This window comes from Heloderma suspectum, chromosome 6 (genome assembly GCF_057233095.1).
Source record: "Heloderma suspectum isolate Gila_16-S chromosome 6, 16-S_ref, whole genome shotgun sequence".
NCBI lineage: Eukaryota > Metazoa > Chordata > Lepidosauria > Squamata > Helodermatidae > Heloderma > Heloderma suspectum.
Window position 1 is genome coordinate 107,109,190 of NC_139463.1, and position 15,671 is coordinate 107,124,860.

The 15,671-nt window shown below is 45.7% G+C and overlaps 1 protein-coding gene across 1 annotated transcript in view; it reads right to left on the reverse strand.

Annotated features, from left to right (window-relative positions):
- METTL17 (methyltransferase like 17) overlaps positions 1-15,671 on the reverse strand; it is a 34,559-nt gene that overhangs the window by 14,933 nt on the left and 3,955 nt on the right. The window contains exons 3-10 of the mRNA XM_084806096.1: positions 13,987-14,142; positions 11,057-11,153; positions 10,368-10,449; positions 9,021-9,094; positions 8,736-8,830; positions 7,506-7,576; positions 6,056-6,163; positions 2,588-2,656 (exon numbers count right to left, since the gene is read on the reverse strand). Of these exons, the coding sequence (XP_084662222.1) occupies positions 2,588-2,656; positions 6,056-6,163; positions 7,506-7,576; positions 8,736-8,830; positions 9,021-9,094; positions 10,368-10,449; positions 11,057-11,153; positions 13,987-14,142 (752 nt within the window). The remainder of the gene's footprint in view (positions 1-2,587; positions 2,657-6,055; positions 6,164-7,505; positions 7,577-8,735; positions 8,831-9,020; positions 9,095-10,367; positions 10,450-11,056; positions 11,154-13,986; positions 14,143-15,671) is intronic.

The following is a 15,671-nucleotide window of genomic DNA, read 5'->3' on the forward strand; positions in this document are numbered from 1 at the left end:
ACTTCACTGGTTGCCCCCACCAAATGAACTTAGGCAAATGGCTACGAGAGGGCCTTCTCAGTTGTGGCACCCCATTTATAGAACACTGTTCCCAAGAAGGCCCACCATGATTATCTTTTTGGTACCCAGTGAAGGCATTTCTCTCATACTATTTTATTATTGTATTCGTTGTTTTTAACCTGTTTAATTGTGTGGGCCACCCTGAGAACATTGTTGTCAGGAGCGCCCTGGCAGCCTCTTTCAGTCTACTCCAATAGCTAACTCAAGACACAGACAAAAGGATCCTTTTCAAGCTTTAATCCTTTTACAACTTAATGACTCTTTCAGATGCTAATCATCAGAGACTAAGCAAGGAACAGCAGAGTAGCCTATGCTCCAGGTTAGGCAGTTGGTCCCTGTTTAAAGGAGAATCACGGGAAGACCCTGAACTTACGGGCTAGGGAGAGAGCCTCCCTCTTTCCCTTGGGTCCTCGGGATGCGACCGTTGCTTGCGTGCCAAACGAGCACTATGCATCCTTTCCCCGCCCTCCAGCTGTCGTCACTCCCGGCGTCAGCGTCGAGCATCCAGCAAGCCCCCCTCCAGTGCTCTCTCACTGCCAGGGTCACTATCTATCTCAGGAATGCTGGCAGGAGGAATCTCTGCCAGCTGCTGTGCTTGTGAGAGAGGAGTGTGCTCCTGTCCCACGGATTGCTGAATCCATCCTCAGAATCAGAACTGCTCTGGGGCTCTACTGGCTCAGTTACCACCCTGACAATTGTGTTACAGGGGGTTGGGCCGGGGTATAACTGAAGAATTAAAATCCATTCTTTCATCATCATTTTATAGCCACTTTTGTGTTCATGTCACATGTATGTATATTATGAATCTGTGATTATATATGCGTATTGATGTTATTCCTCTATGTTTTTAGGGTAAGTAGATCTAGAGTGAGAATGTGATGAGCGATACCTGTGATGTTATTTGCATATGTGAGGTGACTGGCTGAGTGAGTAGTAGGTGTGGAATGGTCTGTGCTATATAAGCAGCGATCTGTGCATGTGTAGTTTAGATAGGGAAAAATTTAGATCAGGATAGGGCTGGGGCGGGGAGGAGGAGAGAGAGACGGTTTGGACAGGGTCTGTGAAGAGGCAGATTGTGAAGAAATAAACTGTGAAGAGATCAAATGTGGCCAGAATTTGTGTGCAATGAAGTGTGAAGATACGGTCTGATGCCTTCTTCAGCTTTTCATTAGATTTTGAAATAATATTTAGTAATGCGAACACACTGTGCATATGCAATATTTAATGTGTCTGTGCCACCGTTATGAAACAGAACACACACAAAAATGTGTTAAGTTCATAGAAATATAGAACAGTAGGGTTGGAAGGGGCCTATAAGACCATTGAGTCCAAACCCCTGCTCAATTGTGGAAGATGTCAGAAGTTGTGCATTGTACTAAGGCACTCTTATTTGGCAGAGGCATAGTTTGCTTCCATTGGCTTTCTAACAGACTGAAGTGCTTCACGTAAGAACACAAACGCTGCTCCTTGTGCATTGTTCTCCTATCAGGAGGTCATTATTTTACAATCAAGTGATGACAGATGTTTCCATTACTTTAATTCCAGTTCCACCGCATGCCTGCTACCTCCTACGTAATGTAAGTCTATTACAGCACAATCGTAAGCATGTTTATTCAGAAGTAAATCCCAGAGTTCAATGGGACTTGCTCAGTAATCAGCATAATGTGTGTATAAGTCTGCAGCAGCCAAACCTTCAAAAGGCCCAGATGCTTCCGTGTACATATCTGATACAAAAAATGATGTGTTGTGGTTAGGGAGCTGCTTGGTAGGCTGTGCGCTATCTGAGAGCAGTGGAATGCAGTTCTGCCACCAGCAAATCTTTTTCTTTATACTTCCCTCATTATTCAGTCAACACATCTTATTTGGAAGCATCAGGAGCATGTACATCCCTGAATCATTTAAGAGTTGCAAAATCATATCCATAGCATGAAATGAAATTTAAGGATTTCCCCATCCTACTTCTTTAATTCATCACAACGGTGTTTATCTAATAAATTCCTAGGAGCTGATACCGTTAAATGCAGTCCAAATGCAGGCATCTTGAAACTTCATTTAATATATTAAGGCTGCAGTCCTATGGAGACAGATGTCAGCCTCTGAACTCGGAGGCCAACGATGATACAATATCCTCGCCTCCGTGCTCTGGCCACCCTGCATTCCTAGGTGGCCACCTCCGGCCACCCTGCATTATATATGCAAGATACAGCAGCGCTAAAAGTTGCTTATTTACTATTTACCATCTTAATGCTGTAATTAATAAATATTCCATTGTTTTATAAAAACCTACGCCTACTGCTCGTGGCTACAAAAGGGTAAATTAGTAAAGGTAATAATACAGGTTGGAATAAAAGCCAGTATGTCCTCACATCTCACAAAGTAACCTGAGGCAAAGGTCCTGGTGGCAGCATTACCATGTGTGATGGAAGATGTTGCCTGCTGTGGGAAAGGCCTTATTGAAAAGGTATTCTCACAGATAAATAGGCAGGAACGCCACAGTGTTTATTTAAGCAGGCCACAAATGCCTCACCTTCAATACAACATCTCGGGCCTCCATGAGCATCTGATGGCCTTCCTTCGTTCCATTTTCTACCAGAACCTGGGAAAGAAAGGGAAAGGAGAAAACACACTGGGTGCCTGAATGACCCCTGCTAACAATGAAGGCGGCTTCTGGAGCACATGGAATCCAAGGGAAATTGACTGTTGCTGTCTATATAGGACCATCAGGGCACCTTGCAGAGTACAAGAGGACAGAGCCCTGCCTCAAGGAGCTCATAATCTAAACTGGACACAGGGGAAACAAAGGAACGGAAAGGGAGGGTTGAACAGGGAAGCAATATGTGGTTGTTTCAGTTGCACCTGGTTAGGCTTAGTTAAAGCTGAGTTACAGCAGGGCTGGGTGAAGACATCCAACTGAGTGATGGGCCATGGTTTTGGGCCAGCTAGATTTCAGAAACCAGGCCACAGAGGTTGCCTGTGTGGCGGGATTCCCTTCCTACTTCTGTTCCCGGTAGTTACAGCTGTACTGGATGACTCCACCTCAATGATCAGGTAGGTCAATGAAGTTTGGAGGGAGTGGAAAGGAAGAGAGGGGCGACACATTGGGGATAAGCTGAACGTTCTACAGCAGGGATGGAGAACATGTGGCTCTCTAGATGGTGCTGAACTACAACTCCCATGATCCCTCACCCTTGGCTATGCTACATAAGGCTGATGGGAGTTGCAGTCCAACAGCATCTGGAGGGCCACACATTCCCCATCCCTGTTCTACAGCAAGCCTTTTCAGCTGAGAGAGAGAAGAAGTATTTGCCGGAGAACTACTTCATAAGAGCTGCCCCCACAACCTCACTTATCCTTTTTACTGCCTTTTTGTAATATGACGGAGGTGTATCTATGTTTCCTGCCATGGTTCAGCCCTGTTTTATTTCCTTCCCTTGCAAAATACAAGACCAGCGAGAGAGGAGGAAACATTGACCTTGCTCCTATTTGGCTTTGAATAGCACCACATGGTAGATCTAAACAGCTACTTGGTGTCATCATGAAGCCAAATCAGAGTGAGCCTAATAGTTCCTGCCCTCACCCTGGCATTGGGGGGGGGGGGGGGGCAGAGAGAAGAAAAATAATAATGGTGCCCAGCAACAGCATGGTCATGGTCACTAGGAAACTGGGTGAACCAGTTACCAAAAGAGCAGACCATCAATTCACAGCCCATGAATAAAGGAATGAAATGGGGAGAAGTAAGAGGAACACTCAATGACTACGCTAAAGCCTTTGATTGTGTGGATCACAACAAACTGTGGCAAATTCTGAAAGTGATGGGGGTACCAGACCACCTTACCTGTCTCCTGAGAAACCTGTACGAGGGTCAAGAAGCAACAGTAAGAACCAGACATGGAACAACCAGTTGGTTTCCAAATTGGGAAAGGAGTACGACAAAGCTGTATATTGTCGCCCTGCTTATTTAACTTATATGCAGAGTACATCATGAGAAACGCCGGGTTGGATGAATCACAGGTCGGAATTAAGATTGCCGGGAGAATTATCCACAACCTCAGATATGCAGATGATACCTCCCTAATGGCAGAAAGCGAAGAGGATCTAAAGAGCCTCTTGTTTGAGGGTGAAACAGGAGAGTGCAAAAGCTGGTTTGAAACTCAACATTAAAAAAACAAAGATCATGGCATCTGGTCCCATCACATCCTGGCCTATGGAAGGTGAAGAAATGGAAGCAGTGACAGATTTTATTTTCTTGGGCTCCAAGATCACCGCAGACGGTGACTGTAGCCATGAAATTAAAAGACGCTTGCTCCTTGGGAAGAAAGCTATGGCAAACTTAGACAGCATAGTAAGAAGCAGAGACATCACCTTGCCGACAAAGGTCTGTCTAATCAAAGCTATGGTTTTCCCAGTAGTAACATATGGCTGTGAGAGCTAGACTATAAGGAAGGCTGAGCGCCGAAGAATTGATGCTTTCAAACTGTGGTGCTGGAGAAGACTCTTACGAGTCCCCTGGACTGCAAGGAGGTCAAATCAGTCCATCCTAAAGGAAATCAACCCTGACTGCTCATTGGAAGGACAGATACTGAAGCTGAAGCTCAAATATTTTGGCCACCTAATGCGAAGAGAAAAGTGACTGGAAAAGACCCTGATGCTGGGAAAGACTGAAGGCAAAAGGAGAAGGGGACGGCAGAGGATGAGATGGCTAGATAGCATCACTGATGCAATGAATATGGACTTGAGCACGCTCCAGGGGAGAGCGCAGGACAGGAAGGCCTGGCATGCTATGGTACATGGGGTCACAAAGAGTCGGACACGACTGAATGACTGAACAACAAAGAGGAACACATATCTGTCCAGTCCTGATTTCCCAACACTGAGGCTCAGGGTTCAGTATACTTTTTATTGCAGTAATTCCAGCAACTGGTTTTGAGCCTTTACAGTCCCAATATAAATCAGCAGAGAACAGATTACAATGTAGTTCATTAACCAGGATCAGTTGCTGGGTTTCCCAACAAAAGACCCATACAGACGCCGATTCAGAATACAGAATAAGTCCAAACGGGTTTGTAGTTCCAACGAAGCAACAAGGAACCTTTTCAAGTTAGGAAGACATTGCAACCAGCAAACTCTGCCTGTTGCTCTCGTTTAAATACCGGTGAGCGGCCGCAAAAGCTCACCATCAGACATTCAATCCTGGCAAGGACATGTGAGGCGTAGTGCATGATTGCGAGCTACGCCTCACCGGTTGCCTTTATTCCGCCCTCTTCGGTTGATGTCACATCTTAATGAAAACTCCAGAAGTGCTCTCCCCTGCTGAGTCCTCCCCCTGCTGCCTCGTCCCCATGGAAGACGTCCCTGTTGAGACACAAGGCCAGGTCTCCCACCTGCAGGACACAGGCCTGAGTCTAACTCCCTCCTGGCTAGTAAGCAGGTGGGAGGCCTGGTAGAATCAACTTTCTCAGGAGTCTGGCTTCCCATTGCGAAGGTAGGCCTGACTAGGCCTTGTAAGCAGTTTGGTTCAGGCGAAGTGCCTGATGGGACTGAGTGCGGTGCGTGTGTGTCTGTGACCATGAGAAGGTAATTGTAACTTGCTCATTATAAGCAGGAAATTCCGATCCACCAAAGTAACTCATCCCTAAAGATAAGAAGGCCGCTGTGTTGATAAGACTGTTGCCGAGTACTAATTGGTTTCTGAGCATGCGTCGTGTATTGTCTTTGTTCTCCAACTTTCAGTCTGTATAAATGCATCCTGTTTTCTTTGGGCAGGGGAGACACAGTTTCGTCTGTCTCTCCCACGGCCATGATGTGCTTTAATAAGTTTCTGACTGTTTGACCTAACCTGCCTTGGATATTTCCTTGACACCATGGTTGGGCCTGGCTCCACAGCATCCCCCTCTGACTAAGCCTGTCACACCAATTCTATTGCTCCCCCAAGATTGGGAAAAAGTCCGACAGTATCAGCTGGTTGAACCAATCCAGGAGCGAACACATCACTTACCAGAAAGGCATCGGTCTTTCTCCAGAGCGTCTGCACTGTCTCCACTCTCTGAGAATGACCAGGGAGTTCATTGAGAGAGAACGCAGATACCACAAGGTCAAATTTCACCTGCAGTGGAACAGACACAGACTGAACATGTAGCTACACAGGCGCCAGTTACAAATTCGGAGGGCCATTTTTAAGACAATTTTAACGTTTCACTTACATCAGAGGTGGGCAACTTGTGGCTCTCCAGGTGTTTTGGCCACAAGTTCCATCAGGCCTAGCAAGCATAACCAATGAGGAAGGTTCATAGGAGTTGTAAGCCAAAACATCTGGAGGGTCACAAGTTGCCCACCCCGATTTAGACCAAGTGTGGTGGAAATCGCCAGCATATTATACCTGTGCTGAAGGAACTGCAATGGCTGCCTATACACTACAGGGCCAGGTTTATGGGTTTGGTACTTGTTAACAAAGCCCTAAGCAACTCAGGACCAGGATGCTTAAGGGATTGTCTGAACCCCTACCTGCCTATTCAGTTGCTGCAATCATCAGGAGAGGCTATCCCAGTAGTGTCCAAGATTTTGGAGGTCCAGTCCACGATGGCTCACAAGAGGGCCTTTAATATCATAGCACCCACTTTCTGGAACTCCCTACCACTAAAAATTAAACAGAAGCCATCCCTTCTTGGTTTTCGGTGCCTACTGAAAACATTATTTTTCCAAGAAGCATTCCCAAGGAAGGTAATCTTGGCTTCTCTATACGGCAGTAACAGAGAATTTTATGATGATCTTGTGCTGTATTTTTGTAAATCGCTTAGAAACTTCTTTTAACTTAAGCGACTTATAGATTTGGTGAAATACAATAAAATCAATTTGATGTGTAACAGATGAACAATTGGACACAAACTGGGAAGAACAGGGTTCAAATCCACACTCGGCCATGAAGCTCACTGGGTGATCCTGAGCAAGCAAAACTCTTGCAGGCCAACCTATCTCACGGGGTTGCTGCGAGGATCGAATGGACGTAGGGAGAAAGAGGCCCATGGACGCTGCCTTAGTTCTTTAGAGGAAGAGCATGACAAATATTGCAGTAATGGTATTTATTATAGAGAATCTCTGCTTCTTATCTTGGGCAAATTCTCGTCTTCCACACTTCCTGGCCCCACAACTGACACTTCCAGACTTTCTGTGGACTGTAATGATTTTTTTCTTTAAATACCCCAAATGTAGACCTGCTTCAACCAATAAGCCACAGATCTAACGAGATGCAGAATTTAACCAAGTCAAGCGGGAAATCCTGGTGGCACAGCAGAAGAACACACTGGGAGACAGAGGACGTTACCAGTCCCCAGACAACTGAGGTGCTAGGACCTCAGGTGTTTGAAGGATGGTTAACAAACAACACTGGGACCCAGCCTGTTTTGAACACAGCTGCTACTTGGAAGAGGCAGGGGGAGGGTTGTTTTTACCTTCGGTGAGACAGGGAGGTACTGCCGGAAATAGACGCCAGGGAAGCGGAGAGGCTGGTCCTCAGACAACCCTAGGAAGAGGAAAATGGCCAACAGGAATAAGCATGGCCAAAGAAGAAGGGGATTGTAGGGTTCAGATACAATGCATGATTCTGAAAGGGATGGGCAGGAAGTGCGGCTCAAGACCATTTGTAAGTTTGGGGGCAGGGAAGGTAAGAGGAGAATGAGATCAGAGCCACATAGAACGTTATAGTGTATGATTTTGCACAAGTGAAATACTTCGTATCAGGCATACTTTTCAATATGCTCAACTTTTGTTTATTTTTTTTAAAGAACGCAAGCTTCTAGCCCTTAAGAATGTGAAGACATACTTGGAAATGTGCATGGGCAACGCTCAGTAAAATTCCACGAGGGCTGACAATTTCCACTAATAAGAGGGAGTAGGGTAGTATCAGCACTCTGACATACCTCTCTGAACTCTTTCCATGACTAGCAGACGTATACAGAGTAAGAAATTAAACTGAAGTTTAGCTATGTATAATTTTTGGCTTAAATACATGCACATACACACATATATGTACACACATTGTTTTTGCCAGCACAGGAACTACAGAGCTTTGTATGCTCTGCACAAAACATCCGTGTGAACTTTGAACTGTGTACATTTTCACCTGTCCTTTAGTATGGTCTTGCACAGAACTTGCCTGCGGACTGTATCCATTTCAAGCTGAAGGAGAGGGCTGGCATGAAGAATTTTTTTTTTTTGGGGGGGGGGGAGAGAGAACAAACCTACAACCCTGCACACAGAAAACTAGTGTTAGGAAGAAGGTCAGGATAAAATCATGATAGGCTAGCTTTCTGGTGCAGGGATTTTTACTCTCTTTTTTTGTAAAGAGGCACATTCAATTTTGTGAAGCCCCACCTGTGGTCCGACGCAATACAGCCCAGATATAAGCTTGGCACTTCGGTGAGAACCTTACAAATCTCCCATCCAAATTCTATGGCCACCTTTGGGTTGCACAGTCCATAAGAGGAGGAAGAGGCCAGTCAATCGCAACACCACAGGCACCATGCATGGGGAAGCTCTTCTGTGCAAGGACCCCTGAAAAGCAGGGCTGGAAAACCTGTTTCACTGGAGCTTCTCCGTATTGGTAAGGAAAACAAGACATACGCACACAAACGCACAAACACACACAGCCCTCCGCAGCGCACCTCGCGCAGAATGCTTACCTTTCATTAGCTTCTCAGCCAAGGCCAGCATTGGAGATGAGCTGTCTATGTTCATGTATTCATTAAGAGTCTTACCCCAGATGCTGTGCGCTGCCCTAAGGTGGGGCAGAAGGAAAGAAGATGATGCACCTACATACCACCTCCTCTGAGGTGGAGCTGCTGGGATGGAAGCCCCCGCCCTTCACCTAGAGCCCCCCAGCCAATGGTTTCCTCCCTTCCTCCTTCTAGGAAACACCCCACCACTACTGCAGAGGAAATGGCAGTTTTCCTTGTGTGGTTTCTCACCAGCTGACGGCACCCGTCCCTGAGCCAAAATCTAACAAGGTGCGGGGCTGGAAGTTCGGGACTCTCTTCTGGATCTGAAAGCAGGGAGGGGGAATGGAGGAGAAAGTCTGTCATCAGCCAAAGGTCACCATCGATTTAAAATACTTATGGGATCCTTTCCCCCAGTTTGAAAGTACTGAACATGCACCGCTGTGAGAACATCATTAGAACTACTTCGGGTTTGGGCACAATCCTCAGGGATATTTTTAAATATGCTCAGCGCTATATACATCTATTGAACCATCATCAGCATCCTATGCATCTTCAGACAGAAAAAGTTCCTACAACTCCCGGCGTTCCCCAGCCAGCCTTGGGGATGCTGGGAGGTGTGGGACTGTTTGCCATCTAAACATGCATAGGGTTCTGCCCTTAATCAACCAGCTAGAATCCTTTTTAGAACACCTGACAAGCCTTGCAGGGAACACTGAAATAGGCTCTTCTTCACGTCTAAAAACAGTTATTCCAAAGGTGAGAGGCCACTGCAGGAATGGCCCTGCTTCTCTTCATGACACTTCTAAACTCTGGCAACGAGGATACAGCGGGGGTAGACAGCTTCCAGACATCCAAGGGCCATTTTCGGTCACAGGCCACCACACAGTCTGTGGGTTGCTCTCCCCCAAGAGGCCCAAATCACTGCTTTGCAGCTGCTGTGCTCAAAAGCGCTATAATGGTTAAACGTAGCTTATTTCCAAGCTGAAATTAACTCATTTGGCACACTGTAGGGGCTATGGAGCACAAAAAGGCCCAAATTTAACTTGCAAACAAGCTAGGTTTGGCCACTAACAATGCCATTCTTATTTTTAATTTTAATTTCTTAATTTTTTTTACAGTTTGGGGGGGGGGGTACTGGCAGATAGCAGGGGCTGCATGCCCACCCTGGTGTACACAACTAACTGCAACCGGTGCCAGGGTGAATATAGGCAAACGCAGTCCCTGAAGTACATGGGCCGCAGGATGTGAATACTAATACTACTAATAATGCAGGCCTAAGTTTTAAGACCATTGTAAGGATTACCAAATTAACGCAGTGAAGCCATTGGAACATTTGATAGGCAATGTATACAAGCTAAATGACATCTAATCTAAAAGAAAACCGAGAAAGGAAGCCAAAACTGACCTATTTGCGGTTGCCAGAAGACCACCAAAGCAAGTCCGTAGCTCAAATGGAATATGGGTCCAGGACCTCCATTTCCAAATGCTCCGCTAGGGAGAAACCAGCCTTTTGCCAAATGAATTGCAGTTGCTTAAAATTGCTACCAGCAATTGCAAAGTAATGCTGCCACCACCACCGCTGAAGCAGCAACTCACCTCATGGAAAGCTCGGGACACAGCTGCAAAAACCCCATCCATTCGGGCTACCATGTACAGAAAGCTGAGCTCTTCGGTGTATCTTGGAAGGACAAACCAAGTCATCGGTCAGTAGTGTGTAGGAACTATCCTCACAGTTTCTGCAAACAAGACTGGACAGCATCATGCCACAAAGGGCCAAGTGAGAGCATCTATCCCTCTTTTATGCTAGATAGTGGATATCTGCTTCGTGTTGGCCAAATTCGATTCAATTTCCTGAGAATCTCAGCTGTCAATTAAAAGGAGAAGAATCAAGTTGCTAGTTCTTATGGTTGTTCAGAGAAAGTCTGAACAGGTGCAGCAAAAGACAGGGGAAATTTCAAAAGCCAGACAATGGCTGAGAAGGCATGAGCTTGCGTGTGAAGAAAGAATGAGTATCTGCATTTCCCATGTAGCGTACAATAAACTGTAAGAATGCACAGGCAGGTCCACATAATTCTACTGTAGATTCACCAATCTGACAGAAGCCTCTATGTTTCTCCATGCAAATACATGGATGCATAACACAAAATGAAAGGGAAGGCGTTGCTTGAAAAGAGCTTTATGGGCTAATCTGCATTGAGTGATCTAAGTGAGAGCATGTTATGTTTAGGCCAAATCTTCTCCAGGAATCAGTCCTTTGGGTCTAGAACAGTTATCAAGACACTCACTCCAGTGCCTCCCAGTGGTAAGTTGTTTTACGGAGGACATTCAAGACCTTTTTCTGAAGCTTCTTCTCAGCATCTTCGTTCAGAGAGTTCAGTGCGTCTGACAAAGAGAAAAAAACCCATTATTTTATTTATTAAAATTTTATCCTGCCCTTCCTCCAAGGAGCACAGGATGGACACTCCAGCCCCTGTTTTACCCTCATAACCACCCATGAGGTAGGTTATGCTAAGGGAGAGTTACTGGTCCAAAGCTGCTCAGTGAGAATTTCACGTCTGAGAGGGCCCTGGAACCCAGGTCTGCCTGGTCCTAGCCCAACACTAACTGCTACACCACACTGGCTCTCCCTTGGACATAATCCTGCCTTATCAGCTAAGGGTCAGTGCAAGTTGTGACAGAAGCCACAGTCAGAACTGTGGAGGGAGGGAGGGGTCGCCCTATCTTCCAGCAATGTAGGCTGGGATAAAAGGCTGCTAAAGTAGGCTGCTAAAGTAGGCTGCTACTATGCCTGATGTCCTCCTCAGCGTGAGCCAGGGGACTCTCAGACCTTACAGGACACTCCTGGGGCTTAGGAAATAAGGGCCCGAACTGGCACCCTCTATTTCAAAGCCCTAGAAGTGAAATTTTAAACAGTAGAAGGATCACCTCCTCCCATATGTGCCTGCCCGGACCTTAAGATCATCCTCAGCGGCCCTTCTCCGTGAGCCCCTGCCAAAGGAAGTGAGGTGGGTGGCTACTAGGAGGAGGGCTTTTTCTGCTGTGGCACCCCGGCTCTGGAATGAGCTCCCTGGTGAGGTTCACCTGGCGCCTACATTGTATTCCTTTCGGCGCCAGGTGAAGACCTTTTTATTTTCCCAGGCATTTTAGCTTCCTAAATTTTTATCTTTGCTGTTTTAAATCTGTATTTTAAACTCTTGCACTGCTACTAGGTTTTATTGTGGTTGTATTGTTATATTGTGGTTTTAATGTTCTATATATTTTAAATTGTCTTATTGTGTGTTGTTTGGTTTTAATTGTTGTGAACCACCCAGAGAGCTTCAGCTATTGGGCGGTATAGAAATGAAATAAATAAATTAAAATAAAATAAAAATAAATAGCAATAACGAAACAGAAAGCTTTGGATTTAGTACAAAGGCTTACTTGGAAGAAAGGATGCACAGCATTTGAGGTAGGTGTTAATTTACATAGGGAAAGGGAGGAACAGAAATAAAAGGCATACAAGAACCAGAGTACATTTGGAAACAGTACTTCAGTCAAAAAATACCAAAAGCTACCTAAACTGGTCTATATGTACCTAAGCACTTGTCTTAGGACATGGTCCAAACTGTGATACTGAGCGTCACAAGCCAAAAGCAAGACAGAGACAAAACCAAGCCAAATGAAGGCAAAGGGCAGCTGTAACCCCCTTGTTTTATACTCAAAAGCCTTCAACTAATGTGAAGTGAGCCTTTTTAGCCAATCACCAGCTGGTTGGATAGTATTCTTAGGCTTTTGGGGTGGGGTGGGGCCTTCTTGCAGCAGGCCAGCCAAAATCATTCAGTCTGATTGGCAAGAGTTCTGCTCTGGCCTTGAAAGGCCTTCGGATCAGAACAGCAAAAAATAACTCACGCAAGTGTTTTAATAAATGTGTGCAGGCCCATCTTCACAAAATGAGCCAGGCAACCAGCCCACAAAAAAGAAAAAGGATTTCTTGAGAAGGATAACTTTTTATGAGACCATAACCCACCAAGCGAATTCACTAGATTAAGTCACAGCAGTGGTCCAAAAATATTGGCTGGCTTTGATAACCAGCTTATTATTTGTCGTTGCCAAGATGCCTCCTCCCACAGCCCTTTGGTCCAAAGAGAGTGAAGGCTGAGACTCTCAGCTTGGGCCAAGCTGAGGAATTGTCAGAAAGCATGTTGCATCTCAGCCTCACATAAGGCGACTGCTGTGGTTTTACTTTCATCACGCTAAATTCACCTCTGCAACCATGAGGACTACGAACCTACTCTTTTTCTTTTAGAGCAACAAGTTGGGAATCTCAAAAAATCCAAAAGGTCATAACTAGGCGGAGCGCTGCTAGCACTCCTTCAATAGAGTTAAATGCACAAAGTGCTCTGTGAACCATGGATGTCGCCCAATTAAAAAAATAACACCTCAGCTTAGGCGATTCATCAGTACAAGTCTTACTGTAGGCATCTGCATACATCATTGTTCTGAAGTAAAAAAGGTGAAGCAAAAAAGGTTCATGCGCATGTTGTGATTAGGGATGTACGGATTTTGTTAAATCCATTCTGTCTGCAATTCTCGGATTGTCAGGCATCTTTCATTCCATCGTGCATTCATCGACGCTATCATATTTTTGGTATGAGAATTTTGCTTATTTTCAAGTGCACGCTTCTGCAAGTATGGACTTGCAATTATGTTCATTTGCACGTACCCCCAGCCTGCCCCCTCCCCCGGTAAAAAAAAAACCCAGCCAACAAATCCGTGAGACTTGGGAAAAACCAGTCCGCTGCAGAATCCACAGGTTGGATTCATAGAAATGCAAACTCATTTACACCCACTGCAGATTTCTCAGACATCTCTAGTTGCAACAGGCATTATGGTAGAAAAGGAATTCAAGTGTGCAAGAGAAGGGGAAATGCCTCTTCTAAAATGGAACTTGCTATCTACATTTTTTTTTAAGTACTTCTATTTCAAAAATATTTTATCATACTGTCGTTATTAGTCTAACGACGGTATACTTAAAAATTACTTAAAACCTATCAACTGCTGCCAGGATAACTGAGGGCACATTTTAATGCAATGAAGCCAACCAAATCAATTGCGCACTGCAGCCCTACCAAAAATCAATGCCAACCCATCATCGGCAAGGCCGTGCTATGTATGCCCCTATCTCCTCTGCCACTCTGCCCTCTCCTCCACAGTGACCCCACAGTCCCAGACTCACCTTCCTGATGGGCACGGGCCCCCGCTGCCTCCCGGAGCTTCTGCTCCACCAGGTGCGCCTTCTTGCGCAAGTCCCCGGCCTCCACGGGGCGCTTGCGGCTCCACAGGTAGTTGATGAGGGCCTTGCCCTGTTCCTCCAGATTGCGCATGGAGGATTCTGGAAGAAGGAAAAGGAGGAAAGATGGAGGCACCATAGCAGCTCCCTCTCTGAGAGCTAGAGTACCTTCCAATTTTATTATCGTAGATATGGCGCCACCAACATTGTTGTTGTTCATTCGTTCAGCTGCTTCTGACTCTTCGTGACTTCCACCAACATACGTGATGCTTTTATATAAGGGGTGAAAAGAAGGGAGATCGGGACCTAATCGTACTTCACTGGATGATTTGCAGCACACAGCTAGGGTTTTTGTCTTCAAATTATTTACCACTACTAAGGAAGTTTTTTTCCACCCTAAACAGACTCTAAAAATCCCTGATCTGCTGTTAAGTCAGATATGGGTTTGTAAGTGTATACAGAGACCATCCCAGCATGGAGGAGAGCAGGTAATTGGCTCCACCTCCTGAGTTACCGTTTTGCACCCAAGTCCAGTTGGTGGAAATTTGGGTGCTAGTTAAAAAAAATATCCAAAGTAGATCCTGCTCGCCTAAAGACTGCCCACTTTGGCTTTGCAGAATAACATAAGCAGAAAGAGATGGATCCTTGCCTCAAGTAGCCTACAAATGTTAACAGTCGGGGAGATAACAGAGGGACTGAAGGTAAGAGGAACGGGAGACAAGTGTCAGGGGATGGACATACACAAATGTAGTTGCATGGTTTAGGCCTAGTAAGATGCTCGAATAGGGAATGGGGAATGTGTACTGCCCTAGATGTGGTTGGACTGATTTCCATTATGCTGGCTGGGTCTGATGGAAGCAGCAGTCCAACAACATCCAGAGGACCAACCCTGTGTTCCACGGACGAGGTCGGTTTAGAGAAGTGAAGGCCCTTTCCCCCAAAATTTCTGTTTTCTTTCTGAAACAAACCCTGAGAACACCCAGCATTCCTAACCATTGACCTGGAGCTGAAGTCCAAGACATCCGGAAGACTCCAGGTTGGGGAAGGCAGTCCTAAAACAACGAAATGATTTTAGATCTGTAAAGAGCACTAAAACAAAGTATTTCTCTTCCCCCTATCCCCACCCAAACAACCATGGGGAAAAATGTGTTTCCTCCACAGAGCTTCAAAATTCTCAGAAATTTTACATCTCTTCGTGAGGCTGAAGAAAAGCTTTGAAGGAAAATAGAAAGGAACCCTAGCAGGGAGCTCCAAGTGTAAGGGGAGAGGGCTGCGCTGTTTAAGAGAGCAGAAGGGTGTTACTGCAGAAGCCAAGGTCACGTGCCGGATATGTCAAAAGATAAGGGCAGAAAAGAAGTGTGGCTTCCACCCAGGAGCTCACACACCCAACCAGGTGTTTTCACAATGAATAGGGGATGGGCATTTTTGGAACACAGAAAGCTGACTTTTACCGTGTCAGAGTATTTGTCCATCTAGCCCAATACTGCCTGTCAGCAGAGGCTCTCCAGTCCAGGATCTGAGGCCTTCCTCATCAGCTGCTCCCTGGTCCTTTTCACTGGGAATGCCAGAAATTGAACCTGGGACCTTCTGTTTCCAAAGGTTATGCTCTGTCTCAGGGGTGGGCAGAAGAT